This window comes from Platichthys flesus, chromosome 22 (genome assembly GCF_949316205.1).
Source record: "Platichthys flesus chromosome 22, fPlaFle2.1, whole genome shotgun sequence".
NCBI classification, from domain to species: domain Eukaryota; kingdom Metazoa; phylum Chordata; class Actinopteri; order Pleuronectiformes; family Pleuronectidae; genus Platichthys; species Platichthys flesus.
This window is the reverse complement of record NC_084966.1, coordinates 6997645-7017114: the sequence shown is the minus strand read 5'-3', so window position 1 is coordinate 7017114 and position 19470 is coordinate 6997645. Positions and strand designations below refer to the sequence as shown.

At 42.2% G+C, this 19470-nt stretch overlaps 2 protein-coding genes across 6 annotated transcripts; both read left to right on the top strand.

The window, feature by feature from the left end:
• The first annotated feature begins 467 nt into the window (after positions 1-467).
• On the top strand, positions 468-13320 carry LOC133933272 (NLR family CARD domain-containing protein 3-like). Of its 5 annotated transcripts, XR_009912048.1 has the most exons (11): positions 468-578; positions 1089-1183; positions 1500-1637; positions 3362-3499; positions 3885-4087; positions 4319-6176; positions 6645-6818; positions 7204-7377; positions 7761-7934; positions 10762-10931; positions 13228-13320. XR_009912048.1 is itself a non-coding variant. In XM_062380246.1 (10 exons), the coding sequence occupies exons 3-10, from the start codon at positions 1507-1509 to the stop codon at positions 10781-10783; spliced, it is 2871 nt and encodes a 956-aa protein (XP_062236230.1). In that variant the 5' UTR covers positions 468-578; positions 1089-1183; positions 1500-1506; the 3' UTR covers positions 10784-12521. The 5 variants fall into 5 exon arrangements, 4 of the variants coding, with proteins under 4 accessions (XP_062236230.1, XP_062236229.1, XP_062236231.1 ...); XM_062380246.1 differs by lacking the exon at positions 13228-13320 and having other exon boundaries at positions 4322-6176; positions 10762-12521; XM_062380245.1 differs by lacking the exon at positions 13228-13320 and having other exon boundaries at positions 10762-12521.
• A 480-nt stretch (positions 13321-13800) lies between these two features.
• On the top strand, positions 13801-17463 carry arl4ca (ADP-ribosylation factor-like 4Ca). The gene has a single exon (XM_062380250.1). It carries the CDS (start codon positions 14358-14360, stop codon positions 14940-14942), a length of 585 nt encoding a protein of 194 aa, XP_062236234.1. The 5' UTR covers positions 13801-14357; the 3' UTR covers positions 14943-17463.
• Positions 17464-19470: the final 2007 nt, after the last annotated feature.

Here is a 19470-nt window from a genome sequence, read left to right as displayed (position 1 = left end):
ACTTCATACATCTGCTGCTCCTGCTTTTCAATCCCTATTTAAAATGTTGTTGTTGTTTTTTTTTAACATAAAGCTTTCAACTCTGCCTTTATTTTATTCTGTTCATATTCAAAGTGATAATTTAAATAATGTTTTTGCCTGAAAAGGTTTATAGTTTCCTCCTCAACTTCAAAATCAGTGAAATTAAAAGTTGTTTAAAGTTTGAGTACATTTTTTTATTGTTGTAACTTTAGTGTACTTTGTTCAAACTTAATTTGTGTGGCTCAGGGAAAGAAACTATGGAAGTGAAGTGAGGATTTAAATTGAAGGGTTTTTTACTTGTGTTCATGTATTCCCACGGACCAAAAACTCCAGCACACTAGGTGGCGCTGATGTACCTTCACCGTCAATAAACAATAAGAAACAACTGTAGCAGGTGAAGCTTCTCCCCATAGATATATGCTTCTTCCTCTGGTGAATTGGAGGAGCTCGGGGGGGGAGGAGCTGCTACACGACAGTACAACAAACACCGTGTAAACAACACACAACTTCCTTCGTTTGAAAGTGATTTTCCTCTGAGATGAATGCTCTGTGAAGTGGTGAGTTAGCTTTTTCCTGTTAGCGTTAGCCTGAAGCCTGCCACCTTGACGTATTGACTCTGTTTATTGGGCGGCTGTGTCTGAGGTGGTCGAGCGGTCGTCCTCCAAACAGAAAGTCGGCGGTGTGATCCTCAGTCCTCGCCGTCTGCACGCCGCAGTGCCCTTGGGCAAGACACTGAACCCCTAAATGGCCATTATACATTATTTACACGTATTAATATATGGAGATTTTGTTACATTGCAGGAACAATATCATGTTAAATATCAGTATTATACTTATGATGCAATGTTGCAGAGTATTTCCGTGTTAGAGAATCATACAGCAGATCAATGGTTGTTAAGGGAGTGTCTGTATGTGCTTATACAGGTCAATTATTAACTAAACACATGATCGGTTTGATCGGTTTATCATCTACATCATAACCCTCCCAATAAAAAATGGATTACTTTGAACAATAAATATTTCATTTTTATGTGTATGAACTGGACTTTGAACTTATTGTTTTCAAGGTTGAAACTGGCTCAACACGGAGAAGGAGCATGAGTACAGGCAAGTGTTGGACTCAATTTTAACTCGGATAAGCAGATGCAAGAGAACTGAGCAGGTGAGTGTTCACACACCTTTTAGGAAAGTTTTACCTACACACTCTCACGCCTGGTGTTAAGATCCGTCTGCTGATCACACGGCTTTAAGTTTGTCAGTTTACGCCTGGTGACAGACGTAGTTTCCATCGGATCAACAGAGACCGATGTAAACAGCAGGTGTGGAACAGAGTTAACTCACAATTTCACTTTTATCTTCGTCACATCTGTTAATCAAGTATTTAATAACAAAAACGTGTTTTCAGAATCATACGTGTCGTGTGTGTGTGTGACTTGTTTGTCCTCATTCCTATGAGATCGGCCTTTTTATCTTCTCAGACTGAAGATGATTGGTCATGAGGAGGAAGTGGAGGACAGAGCAGAGTCTACAGTGTTCAGCTGTGTTTCTTTCAAGAGTGACATGTCCAAACGTCGTCCTCCAGACTTCAGTAATGAACCTGGACCCTCACACTCAAAGTAAGAGGCTGTTTCTACTGTGAACTGATCTGAAGAGGATTTAGGTTCCACTAGTGTGGCCCCTGCTTTAGGACACAGCTTCATTGAAATTGGTAACTAATCCTTCAGAAGAGGGAAGAGCTCCGACCTCATTGAAACCTTTCAAAATTCAAACTGTCCAGTCGATCAGCTGGCTCTTGTATCTATACTAATGAAGATAAACTTTATATTTTTTATATTTTTTGTTATTATTGTCTGTAAAAAGCTACATTATTTAAGTTACAAACAGCAGTTTTAATTTTAACACACTCACACACACACACACACACCTACACAAACATAGTCATGTGATTTCCAGTAACTGCAGAAAGGAGGCGGAAACATTGAAAGTGAAAGTGTTCAGACTCTGTTTTATCTGCAAGCTGCAGAGGGAGTACATGTGAAGTCCGAGGATGGTGAGTGTTCAAGCCAGTGTTAATTTGGCTATTTAAGATTTAGTCTTAGTCTTTTGACGAAATTGCATATTAGTTTTAGTCACATTTAGTCATTTTTATCCTTCTTAGTTTTAGTCGACGAAAACAAATTACATTTTAGTCTAGTTTTAGTCACATTTAGTAGCCACATTAAATTCCTTTTCTTCCCTTCTCAGGCCCAGGGACCCTGTGTTGTGTCTAAAACTGCATAATAGTCTAGCTTGCAGTACTTAGGTGGTCCATTAGATATCCCTACCAGCATAACTCTATAGCAGGGCTCGGCAACCATTACTTTCAAAAGAGTAAATTAAATCCAATTAAACACAGAACTTTGTAGGGCTATTTGAGTCCTCCCCATATTTGTGGAAAATGTATGAAATAAGAAGTACCCTATTTTTAAATAAATAAAAACATATAGCTGCAGCCTAATAGCTTAAAATATATATTTAGTTTTAAATGTGAAAACAAAAAGTGAGAGCAGGTCAGACTGGAGGCGAACACAGATACTGAAGCTCGGTAGAAACCAACTGCAGCTTCTACTCTGATCAAGAAGCTGCTGCGCTGATCTCTGAGCAGCTGAGACCAGAGTAACTCTGTGTTTTCACTGTTTCCATAGTTAAGAAGCAGTCAGTCACTGAGAGGGTGCTCCACGTGAACGAGCTTTGAGCTCCTTTTGTCTGTGGGCGGGGGGCGGAGCTTCTGGACCGGTGCGCTATCGGGGGCACACAAACACAGACACACTCACTCGCCCGCTCCTGATACTTCATGACGGCCTGATACGATGATGTTTAAAAAAATTACGTGACTTAGTCAACCACCAACATTTTCGTCTCGTCTCGTTTCGTCAACGAAAGTTAAAATAGATTTAGTCATAGTTTTTATTTTCAAAGATCCGTTTTCGTTACGTCTTCGTCTCGTCTTCGTCATGGAAAAAAGTTTGTTAACGAATAGTTTTCGTCATATTTTTCGTCAACGAAATTAACACTGGTTCGAGCAACATTAACATGATTTATTCATATAATTTTACTCTCAGAGACTCTTGAGTCAGTTTTCTATTCGAAGATTCAAGATGAACTTCTGTCAGTAAAACAACAGTTTCAACGCTGTTATCGGCTGAGTCCAACTAATTAAACCTCCAACTGTCTCAGGTTACCGTTACAACAGGGAAACAGTGTAGGAGGGTTGTTACATTTGATGAAAACATGTATTTACGTACCTTGCTCCATTGTGTGTGTTTGAGCTCACAGTCAGTGTCTGTGTTTTTCATTTCAGACTGAAGATTAGTGGTCATGAGGAGGAATTGGAGGACAGAGCAGAGTCTCTAGTGTTCAGCTGTGTGTCTCTGAAGAGTGACATGTCCAAACGTCGTCCTCCAGACTTCAGTAATGATTCTGGACCCTCACACACAAAGTAAGAGACTGTTTCTACTGTTAACTGATCTGAAGAGGATTTAGTTTCCACTAGTATGGCCCCTGCATTAGGAAACAGCTTCATTGAAATTGATAACTAATCCTTCAGAAGAGAGAAGAGCTCCGACCTCATTGAAACCTTTCAAAATTCACTAGACACAGATTTTGTATTTAGGATCTGCACCAATATTCACATACTGGTTCACAGACCACATAGTCCCACCAAGTTTACTGGTAATCTTTATAATCCCACTAGCGAACAAACAAACCATTCAACACACAAAAAAAACATAGAGTGGTGAAAACAAAACCTCCTTGACAAAAGTGATGACAACCTGTGACTGTGACGTTATAGTTAATGTGACATTCAGGAAATGTCTTCACAGAGAGAGGACGATGATTCATGTTTCTGAGGAGGAGCAGTCATCCTGCTGTGCTTCGTGTCAGGACGTCCTGAAGGATCCAGTCTCCACCAGCTGTGGACACTGGTTCTGCAGACAGTGCATCACCCCATACTGGGACCAGTGTGGTTCTTCAGGAGACTCCTCCTGTCCCCAGTGTGGACAGGGATCCAGAACAGGAGCTGGAGGTCAGACAGCCGGTCAGAGCAGCAGTGTACATGTCTGCTGATGTTTTCACTTCTGACAAAAGCACACGTTGTTTTATTCTGTTCCTTCAAACAGCATCAACATTTAACATCGTTATAAACCCACAAAGTTCCAACCTTTTTATTTTTTGTAGTTTTTCTTTATCTGATCTAAACAATCAGCCTATTGTCAGATTCTCTGTCTTTAGTCTGACATTGTTTCTTGTCTTACAGCAGATCGTGGTCTGCAGGAGGTTTTAGATGATCATAAGCTCAGTCTGAGGAGGAGATGTGAACATGTGACTGAAGGAACTGATGAAAGAGGAAGTACAACCCTCCTCAACAGGATCTACACTGAACTCTACATCACAGAGGGACAGAGTGAAGAGTTTAATACTCAACATGAGGTGAGGCAGCTTGAGACGGCGTCCAAGATGAAGAGCCTCCACGACACTCCCATCAAGTGCCACGACATCTTTAAAGCCTCCACTGACCAGCAGAGACACATCAGAGTCGTCCTGACCAACGGCGTCGCTGGCGTTGGAAAAACCTTCTTGGTGCAGAAGTTCACTCTGGACTGGGCAGATGGTTTAGAAAACCAAGATGTCCGTCTGCTGATTGTGCTTTCGTTCAGGGAGCTGAACCTGGTGAAAGACGAGCAGTACAGTCTTCTCAAGCTGCTCCGTGTTTTCCATCCTACATTACAGAAGGTCACGGCAGGGACACTCGCTGTCTGTAAACCTATGTTCATCTTTGACGGCTTGGATGAAAGCAGACTTTCTCTGGACTTCAACAACAGGAAGTTTGTGTCTGATGTCAGAAAGCGCTCATCAGTCAACGTGCTACTGACAAGCCTCATCAAGGGGAATCTGCTTCCCTCGGCTCTTGTCTGGATAACCTCCCGACCTGCGGCAGCCAATCGGATCCCTCCTATATGTGTCGACAGGGTAACAGAAGTACGAGGCTTCACTGACCCCCAGAAGGAGGCGTACTTCAAGAAGAGATTCAGCAATGAAGAGCTGGGCAGCAGAATCATGTCACACATCAAGGCGTCCAGAAGCCTCCACATCATGTGTCAAATACCAGTCTTCTGCTGGATTAGTGCTACAGTTCTGGAGCACATGTGGACCACAGACCTGAGAGGAGAGCTGCCCAAGACCCTGACTGACCTGTACTCACACTTCCTGCTGGTTCAGATAAAGAGGAAGAACAACAAGTACGGTGAGGGACATGAGACGACTCCACAGCAGCTGACGGAGGCGGACAGGGACGTTCTCCTGAAGTTGGGGAGGCTGGCATTTGAACATCTTGAGGAAGGAAAGATTATGTTCTATCAAGAAGACCTGGAGCGGTGTGGCCTTAATGTTACAGATGCCTCGGTGTACTCAGGAGTTTGTACTCAGATCTTCAGAAGAGAGTGTGTGATCTTCCAGAAATCAGTCTACTGCTTTGTTCATCTGAGTGTTCAGGAGTTTTTAGCTGCAGTCTACATGTTCCACTGTTACACCCAGATGAACACAGAAGTCATTGACAGCTTCCTTGGAGAGGACTTACAATCCCGGGAGTCAAAGCTGAACCGTCTTGGCTGTTACTTTTTAAAGTTTATCCGACCGACTGATTTCTCTGACCCTCTGGTTATCCTCCTGAAGAGAACCATGGAGAAATCCCTCACCAGTGAAAATGGTCATCTGGACCTGTTTGTCCGCTTCCTTCACGGCCTCAGTCTGGAGTCCAACCAGAGAGTCTTAGGAGGCCTGCTGGGTCGGACAGAGAACAATCCAAACATCATCCAGAGAGTCATCGATAACCTGAAGGAGATGAAGAATGATAAAACTTCTCCTGACAGGAGCATCAACATCTTCCACTGTCTGACTGAGATGAATGACCACTCAGTTCATCAGCAGATGCAACAGTTCCTGACGTCAGAGAACACATCAAAGGAGAAACTCTCTGAGATCCACTGCTCAGCTCTGGCCTACATGCTGCAGATGTCAGAGGAGGTTCTGTATGAGTTGGACCTGAAGAAGTTCTACACATCAGACCAGGGTCGACAGAGACTTATCCCAGCTGTGAGGAACTACAGGAAGGCTCTGTGAGTCTAGACATGATCAATAACATATTCACAAATACACATTAACACGTTTAATTAATGTCATTCTTTTTGGGCAGCAGAGTGTTGGAGGGCTAGACAATGTTAGGACAGCTTTTCTGTGAGGAGGATGTTCTCCTAAGGATAAGTGGCTACTGGCTAGTTTGTGTGTCTGTGTTTATGTAAATGTATACATACATTTATTCTAATTGTTTTCATGTACATATGACAACTACTAGATCAGATGTGGAGAGTGACATCCAATGTGATCACTGTGTAGGAGTTTGAAGGTTCAGACATACCACCATGTGGGGTGCAAGGGAGATTATTGTGTGTTTATGTGTATATATATATATATATGTAATGTAATGTAATGTAATATATATATATATATATATATATACTCAGATTTAATGATGATGAATGATTCTGATTTTATTCTAACAGTTTCAATATTTTGGTTAATTTCAGACTAGCTGGTTGTCGACTCTCAGAGACTCACTGTGAAGTTGTGGCCTCAGCTCTGAAGACAAACCCCTCACATCTGAGGGAACTGGATCTGAGTCGAAACGACCTGAAGGATTCAGGAGTGAAGCTGCTGTGTTCTGGACTGGAGAGTCCAAACTGTCGACTGGAGACTCTAAGGTCAGGTCCTTAAATCCTTGAATGTTCACTGTTCCAACTTTCTTTCTTATTTTGTCATTATTAATTTACATTTAATTAGATTGTCACTGCTCTGCTCACTGTCCCTCAGTCATCTGTCCCTCACCCAGCCTGTCAGTCACTTCCACCCTCACCCACCCAACTCCATTCACCTGCATACACCTGCATCTGATAATTTACATCTAATTGGATTACTTTAAACAAACCAAACAAAGAGAGAAGAAGGTGATAAATTAAATAGTAGTCCAACATGTCTGTTATGATATTTATCTTAAGGTCAGCAGCATTTTGAGTCTTTGTTGACATGGTGACGATACACAATAGCAGGAGGACACATTCTTTCTAATATTCACATTTCTTTATCCAGGTTGAGTCACTGCAGTCTGTCAGAGATCAGCTGTTCTTCTCTGGCTTCAGCTCTGAGGTCAAACCACTCTCATCTGACAGAGCTGGATCTGAGTGGCAACGACCTGGAGGACTCAGGAGTAAAGGAGCTGTGTGGTTCTCTACAAAGTCCGACCTGTCGACTGGAGACTCTGAAGTCAGTTCACTGACTGACCTTTCTAGATCTCATATCTATAATACAGCCTTTGTACCCAATCTATCTACTTTAATACTAATTTAACATAATTCCTCTTCATACATACATTTATCCATTCATTAATTAATTTGTGACATTTTAGATATTCAGCTACTTGTTAAAATACAATTGTGTATAGTTTTGGATTTCATAAACTGACCTGCAGAACAGAGACCAGGTCCAAATAATATACATTTTTGCTGAATCATGACTGTTTTTATTTTCCAACATGTCTGATTTTATATTTATCTTCCATGTTATCAGTCTGTGCTGACATGAATATGTTTGTTAATTTCACACATGAACTCAGTTTAATTTACAGCTAATTTTTATTCTTTATTCAGGTTGAATGGCTGCAGACTGTCAGAGGTCAGCTGTTCTTCTCTGACTTCAGCTCTGAGGTCAAACTCCTTTCATCTGAGAAAATTGGATCTGAGATACAACGACCTCCAGGACTCAGGAGTGAAGGAGCTGCTTGAGCTGGAGCAGAGTTCAGACTGTCGACTGGAGACTGTGAGGTTAGTATATGGTTGGAGTCACGCTGCTTTCATCCGTATTTTACTAAACACCATCAGTATCACAGTAAAGATCCAGGGTCTGTACTAGGAAGCACGTTGACTTCTTATCGGGGTAAATCCCCATAGTAACTTAAACTGACCGGCTAACCTGCTCTTGAGCAGGTTTAGTTGGAGATCAACCTGTATAAAAGCTCCGCCCACTTACCAAAGTGAATCTACACTGTTGTGTGACGCACACTAAACTTAAAGGGGACATATTATGCCCATTTTACCACAGTTGATATGGTTCCTTGGGGTCTTAATGAAATGTCTGTAACATGTTTTGGTCAAAGCATCCCAAGGATCATTTAATACAGCACCCCTTTTACCCTGTCTAAAACAGCCCTCCTCAGATTGCCCTGTTTTGAATGCCCCGCCCCCCTAACCCCCAGTGAGCCTGGCTGTGAGAGCCCCAGCTCCCCAGCGCAGCCCCGCAGTGGGAGCAGTGGGAGGTTGAGCTGGCGCAGCAACAGCATCCTTCCAGACTGTTGAGTCAACGTTTAGAGGTGTCCCAGGGATCCCTTGTTTATGCAGCCACTTAAATGTCTGACAGATAGCAGCAGCAAGTTAATGCTAGCCGGGGGAAGCCCCTTGAGAGCTAGGGGAGCCGGGCTCCCCGGCTAGCGTTAACTCGCTCTTCCAAGACCATGTGGCGAGACTTCCAACATGGGCATGGTGTGACAATGACGTTTATTTCGGTTGTAATCTATGGAGGACCATACATGACATAAGTAAAAATAAATAAATAAATAAATGTATAAATAAATACAGAAATAAATAAATAAATGAATAAATAAAAATGGAAATAAATAAATAAATACAGAAATAAATAAATAAATATGTTAATACCAAAAGAAATGTCAAAAGAAATGTCTTAAATATATTTTAACATTTATTTTTTCCCTGATACATTTCCTTTGCATTTGCAGTGTCCTTATGCTAATGAGAAAGGCGGGCCTAACCGCAGTCTCATGCAGGATTGGTCACAGGAGTGTAATGATCCAGCCCTACTACTTCTGCCTTTCAATGCTGGTGTCCAGTAGCTGTTTGCAGCGTTGAGCCAGTTCACACTTAAAATGAACTAGTTCAAGTTCAGAGGGTTAGTTAAGGTTATTTTTTATTTGGATGATTTAGGTGTCAGTAGTCTTGACTGTGAGCGTCACGTCTCGTGTTGTAATGAGCACAAGGAGCGAGCCGAGAGGAGGAGGAAACAGAAACTCCAGCTCGTTACAAACCACCTGCCGCCTCTGCTGTGATCATGAAGCCGCTGATCTCTGAGCAGATGTGACCAGAGAAGCTCTGTGTTTTCACTGTTTCCACTGTTCCACAGAGTCACTAACTGTCTGTTGCACGGTGAAGAGATCAAGTCTCAGTCACTGCCCGTGTCTCTGAGCGAGTGTGTGACGGAGCGCAGGGGCTGTGTGTGTGTGTGTGTAGCTCAGTTGACCAATCCTGCTCGAGACTGAGGTTAGGCCCGCCTTTCTCATTAGCATAAGGACACTGAAATGTGGAAATAAATAAATGTGGAAATAAATAAAAGTTGCAATAAAAGTGGAAATAAATAAATAAATGTGGAAATAAGCAGAATTTAATAAATAAATGCAGAATTGATTTATTTAATTCTGCATTTATTTCCATATTTATTTATTTATTTCCACATTTATTCCAACTTTTATTTTTCGATTTCAGTGTCCTTATGCGAATGAGAAAGGCGGGCCTAACCTCAGTCTCGAGCAGGATTGGTCAACTGAGCTTAACACACACACAGCCCCTGCGCTGTGCCACACACTCGCTCAGAGACACGGGCAGTGACTGAGACTTGAGCTCTTCACCGTGCAACAGCCAGTTAGTGACTCTGTGGAACAGTGGAAACAGTGGAAACACAGAGTTTCTCTGGTCACATCTGCTCAGAGATCAGCGGCTTCATGATCACAGCAGAAGCTGCAGGTGGTTTGTACCGAGCTGGAGTTTCTGTTTCCTCCTCCTCCTCTCGGCTCGCTCCTTGTGCTCAGTACAACACGAGACGTGACGCTCACAGTCAGGACTACTGACACCTAAATCATCCCAATAAAAAATAACCTTAACTAACCCTCTGAACTTGAACTAGTTCATTTTAAGTGTGAACTGGCTCAACGCTGCAAACAGCTACTGGACACCAGCATTGAAAGGCAGAAGTAGTAGGGCTGGATCATTACACTCCTGTGACCAATCCTGCATGAGACTGCGGTTAGGCCCGCCTTTCTCATTAGCATAAGGACACTGCAAATGCAAAGGAAATGTATCAAGGAAAAAATAAATGTTAAAATATATTTAAGACATTTCTTTTGACATTTCTTTTGGTATTAACATATTTATTTATTTATTTCTGTATTTATTTATTTATTTCCATTTTTATTTATTCATTTATTTATTTATTTCTGTATTTATTTATACATTTATTTATTTATTTATTTTTACTTATGTCATGTATGGTCCTCCATAGTAATCCCATTCTACGCACTCTAGCGTATTGTTTTTGCCATAGAGGAACCACAACAAATCGCGGGAGTTGTTTTTTTCAAGCGTTTTTGGGACGGTAGACATACCAGATACCCAAATTAACGTGTAGAAGCACAACAAAAGTGGAATTTTCATAATATGTCCCCTTTAAAGGGAAGGATAAGAGATGTTAAAATCAATGTTTGGTTGATTAAGTCGATTTCACGCCACACATCTCAATCTCTGTTTCCAGTTGCGAGGCCACTGAATCCCAGTCTCTATAAACACTGGTATCTTCTTCTCTCAACAGATGGCAGCCGCGCTCTTTGTGAAGGTGAATGTGAAGAGGAAAGTGCGTGTGGACAGAGGCTGAGCTGTGTCCTGATGATCCACAGAGGCTGGAGCAGCAGCAGCAGCCTGTGTGTAGAGCGGTCCTGACTTGTTGCTGGGAGGCAGAGGGGAGAAAGAGGTCCGGAGGAGGTGAGCTGCTCTGACATCAGCCAGGGAGTCCATCCTCCCTGTGTGTTCCTGTGGATGTGACGAAGCATCATCACTGTATCTGCTCTGCTGCTCCGTCCTATGACTCAGATCTGAAGATCAACACTTCTAAATTGATTTTGAGTGAATTTGCAACATCTTTTTCGACCTGTTCCTCAATTCATGATCTTTACCGCTTGTCCTCTTGAGGGTATCGGGCTGGAACTGGAGTGAGAGTTGTATTGCGCCTTGGACGGGTCACCAGTCCATCACGGGGCTGACAAAAAAACATTCCCACTCACATTAACACCTACGCTTAATTTAGAGTCTCCAATTTACCCAACCGCTAATCTGCATGTGTGTCTGTGAGATGAAGCCGGAGTACCTGGAGGAAACACCGGCGGGGGGGTAACCTTCAAACTCCACCCAGAAAGACCCCATCTGAACTTCATCACTAGTTGCTGTAGTCGTATGCCTTGTAAATATTGCCCAATTCTGGGTTTGTATTTAATGCACTTTAAACAAATATTAAAATTTTGCACATAAACATAGTCATATATATAATAATAATAATAATATTTGTCCGAAAGTGGTTCGATAGGGGCCCTCAAATTTCCTACCCCTTTACTTTCGCCTAGAGTAGAAGAAGAAAATAAGTACTTTGCCACCCATGTGTATAGTGCCCAAAAAGTATTGTCACTTTATGCCACACCCAACAGGAAATCTGCCATTTTGGATTGAAAATTAAATTTGGCTTGATTTTTGGCGTTTGGACACCTGCTACGAAATTGTATGGTGCCCACTGAGTTTAGTTTATGTTGCATGGTCCCCACTGAGAGTATCTGTCCAATCAGCACTGAAATTGTCACATAGGAGAATGATCTCCGTGACAGTTGATCTCAATTTAAAGATTGTCAATGTATGAAATTCCTCTCTTTATGAAGATGTTTTATTCCAAAGCCTTTAGATTCAGGAAGTCCATCTTATGAAAGTGGCCTTTCTCAAAGCACTTGTATTTATCTTATTTTTCGGCTTATTTACGCTCACTTTCTCAACCAAATGTTTATTTTAAGGGAGACGTCCCACTTTAGTGAATGTCTACTTATAAGACCTGTTGTGCTTTTTTCATGTCACGAAGTGGTAGTTTTTAGATCAGGTTCTTTACCAAATATTTTCACGAAATTCAAATTGGGGATACATTGTTTGAACCTTTATGAAAGCTGGAAGATTATTTGTTTCTGAATCATCATTTACCATACATGTATTGTATTTCTTTGTCACTGTGTGGTCACCTGATGGCGTGGACCATGATGATTAGCGAGCTGGGTCCAGTGCCGCCTGACGGACCCAACAAGTGACATTTTCTCCTTTTGTTAAGCAATTTGTAGCTTTGTTAAGAAAGATTTTATACAAATAACACTTTATTTCTCATGTTTTGTATACTTCCAAAATGTTTCTATTCCAATCTATGAATAAATGGCTGTGTGTGTGTGTAGAATTGAAACACAGATAAAATCAAACTTCTAGAAATTGCAGATAAGTTGTGAGTTTACACAGGAAAACATGATTAAATTGTTTAATACAAATACAAGATATTACTGTTTGTTTGTAGTGTTTCTCCAATGATTTCCTTTTCCCGCCCTGAACCTGACACTGCTGACATAGATCCTTCAGCACAACCCCAGAGAGCAGAGCTCCAGAGAAACATTCAAACATTAAGACAGTACAGACTGATACAGATGTGAGTTTCCCTCCCAAACATCTGCTTCCTACAGCCTCAACCTGTGCAACCTGAGACCTGTGACCTTGGATCAAGTGGAAAGTTGTTGAAAATAAAACATCGGCGTAAATGTGTTAAGGGTGTGAACATAAAATTATCAAAGTCAATGCTGCTGTTTTGAAACTGCAGCTTTAGTGTTCAATTTACTGTTACCTTGCAAATAATTATACACTGCTGCCGTCTAGTGGTATAAATGTCACATTACTGCAGGTTTATGTTTATGCATATTGTACCTGTACTACATATAATAATTGATTCATACAAGTGCCATGTATTTTTCCAACAGGTTCCAGTTTTTTATTAGTTAATATGTGTCTCATGTTTAACATTTGAATTATTATAGTGGGAAAGTAACCTTCAGAATAAAAGTTATGTTTTATTAGAGTTGCTCTGTAGTCATTGTTCAGATTGTATTTCCTGTGGAACTATGATTCCTTCTTATAGATTGTTGTTTGATTAAAGCCTATACAAATGATCTTGATGATTTCCTATTATAAACTCAGGGATGTTTTGTTTCAGAGCGAAACCTTTATCGTGCTGATGGGGGGGACTGAAGAGGAACCCAACAAACCAGCAAACTGACATTTTTGGTAAGTATTTAAATCTTAAAAATGTACAAATATCCTCAAGAAAAATCATCAAACTTTAAACTGACGCTACGTTGAGTCCCTTCACATCTTTAAGAGATGGAACAACAGGACAATACAAAACTAATAATTAAATAAATGAAAAATGTAATTACATTTTGTCCAAAGTTGCAAACAATATATATAAATACAGTTTTGCAAAATGTAAAGTTCACAAAAAGACTTAACTTTTTGTTCTTTATTTTTGTAATCTTTATTTTTGTAATCTTATTTCGAGTATATGCAGTACATACAGTGTTGTTATTTTAATCAGGTTGTAATTTCTTTAGTGGGACAAGTTATTATCATATTTGACCAGTAGATGTCAGTCATTCTCCAGCTCAGGCTGCTCAGTGCGCAGAGGAAACACTGAGGGCATCGCGAATGGATACTTTTCAAAATAAGAGCCTCCACCAATGGATCGGCTTGTGCAACAAAAGTGTCAAAAGAGGCTTTAATTTTTTTGGGGGAGCCTGTTTTACCGGAAGCCACATTTGTCACTTCCATGCGTAACTTGATGCATCTTTACATGACAACGTTGAGAGGCTGGTCCCCGCGTCACACACTGGTCACACACACCGTCACCTGAATGTGTGTGTATTTTACTGCATGAGCGGCTACGCACTTGGACGCAAACACATCCAGAGACATAACACATCCAGAGACACGATGTGACACTCCGCCGCGCCTAATTTACGCATTTGGAGAGCGGTGCGCACTGTACACGCGCCGTTGCACCGCGGTGATCCGGCTGTTTTGGGGACGCCTGATGCTGCTGGGGTGAGAGTCCAGGGATGCTGCGGCTCGTCTGGCTGCCGGAGTGCCGCCGCGCAACGTGGGGCTGCGCCCTCCGGAGCTGCTGAACGGCGGAGGCTCGGATCGTTTTTGCTGCGAACATGATTTGACTCATCAACAAGGGAATCTCCCGCTATGCATCACTCAGGGGACGTCTGAGCGTCTCCTGCGGTGGTATCGCTCGCTGCTGGTGGGAGTGCGTGGTCTTCCTCTCTCCCAGGCTGCAAGATGGGGAATAGTTTCTCTAATTTGGCTGCATTCCAGTCCCTGCACATAGTCATGCTGGGGCTGGACTCCGCAGGTAAAACCACCGTGCTGTACCGGCTGAAATTCAACGAGTTCGTCAACACGGTGCCAACCATCGGCTTCAACACGGAGAGGATCCGGCTGGGGGGCGCGGGGGCCTCCAGGGGCATCAGCTGCCACTTCTGGGACGTCGGGGGCCAGGAGAAGCTGCGGCCCCTGTGGAAGCCCTACAGCCGCTGCACGGACGGCATCGTGTACGTGGTGGACTCCGTGGACGCCGAGAGGCTGGAGGAGGCCCGGACTGAGCTGCACAAGATCACCCGGTTCTCGGAGAACCAGGGGACCCCGCTGCTGGTCATCGCCAACAAGCAGGACCTGCCCCGGGCGCTGGATGTCGGGGAGATCGAGAGGCAGCTGGCCCTGGGCGAGCTGAGTCCCTCCACCCCGTACCACGTCCAGCCGGCCTGCGCCATCATAGGAGAGGGTCTGGACGAGGGCATGGACAAACTGTATGAGATGATAGTGAAGAGGAGGAAGTCACTGAAGCAGAAGAAGAAGAGGCAGTGATGACACTAATGGATGATTGATTGGGTGGCAAAAAAATACCAGAATAATCTTTACTATAGAAATATTCTAGGATGGATTCAAATGATATTTTTAAAGTGATAGAATACGTAGCAGATAAAAAAAAACACCATGAAGCATAAATATCATTGTTATGACTTGCAGAAACATTGCAAGTCTCCATTGATGATGGCAATATATATATATATACAGTGATGCCACACGCAGTATAAAGTCATCCACATCCATCCATATGCTCCTGTAGGAACGTTAGAGAGGGAAACAGCTCAGATAAAATGCCTGATTTCTTTGACTTTATTTGCAATAAGAAAGCAGATGATCCTGTGATGAAAACTCTCAAAAATAATCAGAACAAATCTATGGGAAAATAGTGATGTTTGCCTTGATTGACGACTGTTTGGAGCTCCTGTAGAGGGAGGTGGTGTCTCTATGAACTGTGGTAAGTCCCTGACGTGGGGGATATTAATATGATTGCTTCATTAGGGGGGGCCTGCATTAGAGCAGAGATGTACACAGAGTGCAGACCTACTGGCAGGGCTCCCTGTTGCTGGTGTGAGCCACGCACAGATGTGTTGTAAATGGGATTAGGGATGCACTGGTGCACAGGCTGGTGTTCAGAGCCGTGGGATGGTGTTACGCCGAAGACGACTCCCCTGGGAAGACACACAGACTGCTCTGTCTCCTCCGTCCTCCAGGGTTTGGTAGTTTACTGCCCCTCCCTGCCACTTTGAGGTGAAAATATAAATCCAGAAGTGAACGAATAAGACTGGCCGTAAATCTTCATTATGATTCCAGAGGTTTCTGTGATATGTTGACACGAGTTTATATATATGACACCAATTATCTCTTTGCGGAAAGCAAGCTGTTTTTGAAAGTGATTAGCAAAATGGCAGTGTTTGAATCTTACCCTGTGACCGATCCCCTGACTTTGCAGGCTGTGTGTCTTATCCCAGAGAGGCCCTCTTTGACCCCCCCCCCCCCCCCCCCCCTCCTTGAGCTCTTCAGCTCTGTGAACAGCTGATTCTGACTTTACACAACACAGCAGATGTCTGCCTCGGACTATCTTAACCATTTCGTCCCTGCTTCCTCTGATTCTTTGCACTCGTCTCATGGTTCTCCTCCTGATTTACAGTGAGATTGTTCGACTGTTCGTGTGGCGATGCTGCTTCTCTTCCATGAAAAATAAGCAGTTGCCATTTGTTACTTTCCAGTGGGGTATATCTGCTACAGAAAGTCCTACAAATAATCTCAGACGGCACCAATTTGATGTCAAAGAGTTGCACATAAACCACTTTCATGGCCAGAACCAAGATAACATGTGAACAATACCTTGTCTTGTTTTATAGAACAGGTTCTTTAGTTTAAAGAGTAAATCTAATTGTAGCGTGAATGTTCAAGTTGAGGCTGTAACTACTTTTTATTTAAAATAAGGGGAAGTCCCTACGCTCTTCTGACCAGTTGATCATTAAGATTAACGATTAATCGACTGATTGTTTCAGTCCCAGTTTCGTCTCCCTTTTCCCCCACGTGTCGGATTTCACTGTTTATGTCCTCCGCCATCTCAAAAGGTTCATAGTTTTTTTCCTGCTGACAAAAATAACACACTTCATAGTCGTCAGCGTAAAAGGAAAATATTTCAAATATATATTCAGATGAAATGAAAAGGTCAGAATTTTAATTGTGAATCAGCTGTTTGTCAGAGTTGTCGAGAACGTGTTGTGCGCGCACCCCCGCACTGTTTTGATCTGCTGGCGGTGACATGACGGCCACCAGGGGGGAAACTGTCTTCCAGTAATGACGACGTAGAGAAACCAACCAACAGGCTGGAACCTGTTCAGCTGCTTCTACACAATGACCGTTTCTCTTATTGGACGAAACCTTATCCTCAACTTGTCCTCCAGTTAAATGAGGAACCGAAACCTAGTGTATGTACGTGGGGTTCAAATTTATTTCTGACCACAGCAGTGTTAGCATCAGGCCGTACCTAATTTAAGTAAGTGTTTAAGGCGTAAGTGACTGCTCGCAGAATAGTTTGTATGAAGTCACTGACATCAGCAGTAGTTGTCTGTAGTCTTAAGGATTGTTGAATGTCAAACAAAACATAAAACAAGACAAATGCTGCAGCTTCATGTCCACAAATCATACAACAAATAATTCTAAGCCACACACTGCAGCATGTTGCTCGATTTTCACGCAGATGATTCGTGTATTGCTGAACTTCCGAACATCGTACCTATACCTGCCACCAGGGGGCGGTCAAGAATGGGTTTTCTTTGCAGTCACTATGTAATGTTTGCGGCACAAATGCGACATGGACGTGGCAAACCCGTCTCCTGTGATCAGTCGAGCTGTGATCCGACATTGCATGACAGCATCAATTTCAGACAATGTAAATTATACAGTGTAGTGTTACAGCCAAGATACAGCAAGACCAAACAATGTGTTACATGCCAAAAGGGGGAGAGAAAAAAAGTATTTTTGGGATTAAACTCTTTGTAATTGAGCTTGTTCGTTGTCTGGTTTGTATTTTGTTTCCAAAGATTTATTCAGGTAAGGAAATTATCCCAGTATGAACCAACTATCTTTGCTTATTTGCTTATTGTTTGAGTATACCTTTATTTACCTGACCTGTGACAACTGAGATCAAATCATTTAATCTTTAAGTTACGATTCCCTGAAGGCAGACTTGAGATAAAATGTTTGAGGGATTCAAAAAAAGTTTGTGAATCCATCGTGACCTTGACCTTTAACCTTCGCCCACCACATTCTATTCAATTCATCTTAGCGCTCAAGTGAACATTGGTACCAAATTTTAAGAAGTTCCATCAATGGGCTCTTGAAATATCGTGTTCACAAAAATGGGATCGGATAACCTGAAAACATTAACCCCTCCGACCAGTGGGCGTCGCTGTCGTGAAGGCATATCAATAAAAAAAGAAGGTTTAAACCCTCCAAAATTGTTATTGTCAACAAATAAAAATTAATTTAACTTATTGGATTCACTTCCTCCATTGTCTCTCCGATGGTCAGATTTAAACACCCAGGATGTATCTCATGAATATATTTAAAGAATCACACAAGTGTTTTATCGAGGCTAAAATATCGTCTCCACAGTCCAAATTACATGTTTTCCTCCTGGTTGTTTACTCTTTTTTTCCTTGTGCCAAATTTACCTTCATGCCATCACTGTTTACAGCCTAACAGCCTTATTATTATGGTTTGTATAACAACATAGAATCACGAGAGGGGAGTCGATGTCCTGTCAAAGTGTAACCACTGATTATTTACTTGTTCCACTCGGACAGTTTAGTGTAATTGCACTCTACACACAATGTGCTCCTGAAAAAAATGTAGCTCTCCTCTGGGATTTCAAGGTCTGGAAGAAGAAGAATGTGCTTGCGTTTTGATTTATGTGAATAATCAAACCAAGCCCGAGCAGGGAGTTGGTTCACAGACAGAAAGGTCACTGGTTCAAGTCTCTCACGTCATAGTACCCGGAAATAAATATTTTAAGTTTCGATTGGATCTGACAAACGGTTGAATAACGGGACCCACGAGGACCATAGTAGTCATTATAATAATAATGATGATAAACATTATTTGTACAGCACATTTCATAGAGAAAATGCAGCTTAAAATGCTTTACATACAATGTAGATGGAAATAAAAACAAGTTAAAATGTATCACATATAAAAGAACACAAAAATATAAAGTAGCTCTACTCCATTTTACATTTTTTAGGAAGAATTTTTGCTTATTATATCTTTAAGGCATTTTTAAATCTTTATTCAAACCCAGAGCCTTGTTTCTTCCTTTCATTCATGTACTGTACATCCATATATGTAAATATAAATATATCCGTGCTCAGTCGCTCAGGCTTCTCCTTTTCAAACCACTGACAGAGCGGAGATGTTTCAGCTGTTTCCTTTGTTTCCCCTCCTTCCACTTCGATGTTTCTGTGGGTGGCTGTGAATGGGATCTTCCGTTTGATCTGTTTCTCCTGCGTGGTAATCCCTCACATGTCCGCCCTCGCCGTCCAGGATGAGTGTTGCATTTCTGCTGAGCGTACAGAAGCTTTGAATGCCAACGTTAACACGCTCAAAACATCCGGTGGCGTTTGAACAGGCACTGCAGGAGCCAAACATCTCTTTTGAACATTTTCCAGCACAATGTCAGATCCAGCTTTTAGTCTATGGCACAAATGGATGGTTCAGATCTTTCTGCCTTTGATTTGTCTCCAGTTTTACTAGGTTCTTGTTCTTTGCGTCTCTAATGTTTGCACTGTCGCCTCTGAGCTGGAAGGTGCTTGGTTTGAATCCTCATTTGGATTTCCAGATGTTCTCTGGAGTTCACTGCATGTCTTAAAGCAGCTTAAGTGTGTTCTCCTGTGATGGCCTCTCGCCCAATGTCAGCTGGCATTGGCTCCAGCTCTCTCTAAGGCCCTTAAATGATCAGCGGTGCAGATATTGGAAAGATGTAAATACGAGCCACAGAGCTCAGTTTTCAGGA

Coding starts and splice junctions, on each gene's coding strand:
- LOC133933272 (XM_062380245.1), top strand. CDS start 1,507: ATGATTGGTCATGAGGAGGAAGTGGAGGACAGAGCAGAGTCTACAGTG. Junction 1,638..3,361: donor CCTGGACCCTCACACTCAAA/GTAAGAGGCTGT, acceptor TTTTCATTTCAG/ACTGAAGATTAGTGGTCATG. Junction 6,819..7,203: donor TGTCGACTGGAGACTCTAAG/GTCAGGTCCTTA, acceptor TTCTTTATCCAG/GTTGAGTCACTGCAGTCTGT.
- arl4ca (XM_062380250.1), top strand. CDS start 14,358: ATGGGGAATAGTTTCTCTAATTTGGCTGCATTCCAGTCCCTGCACATA.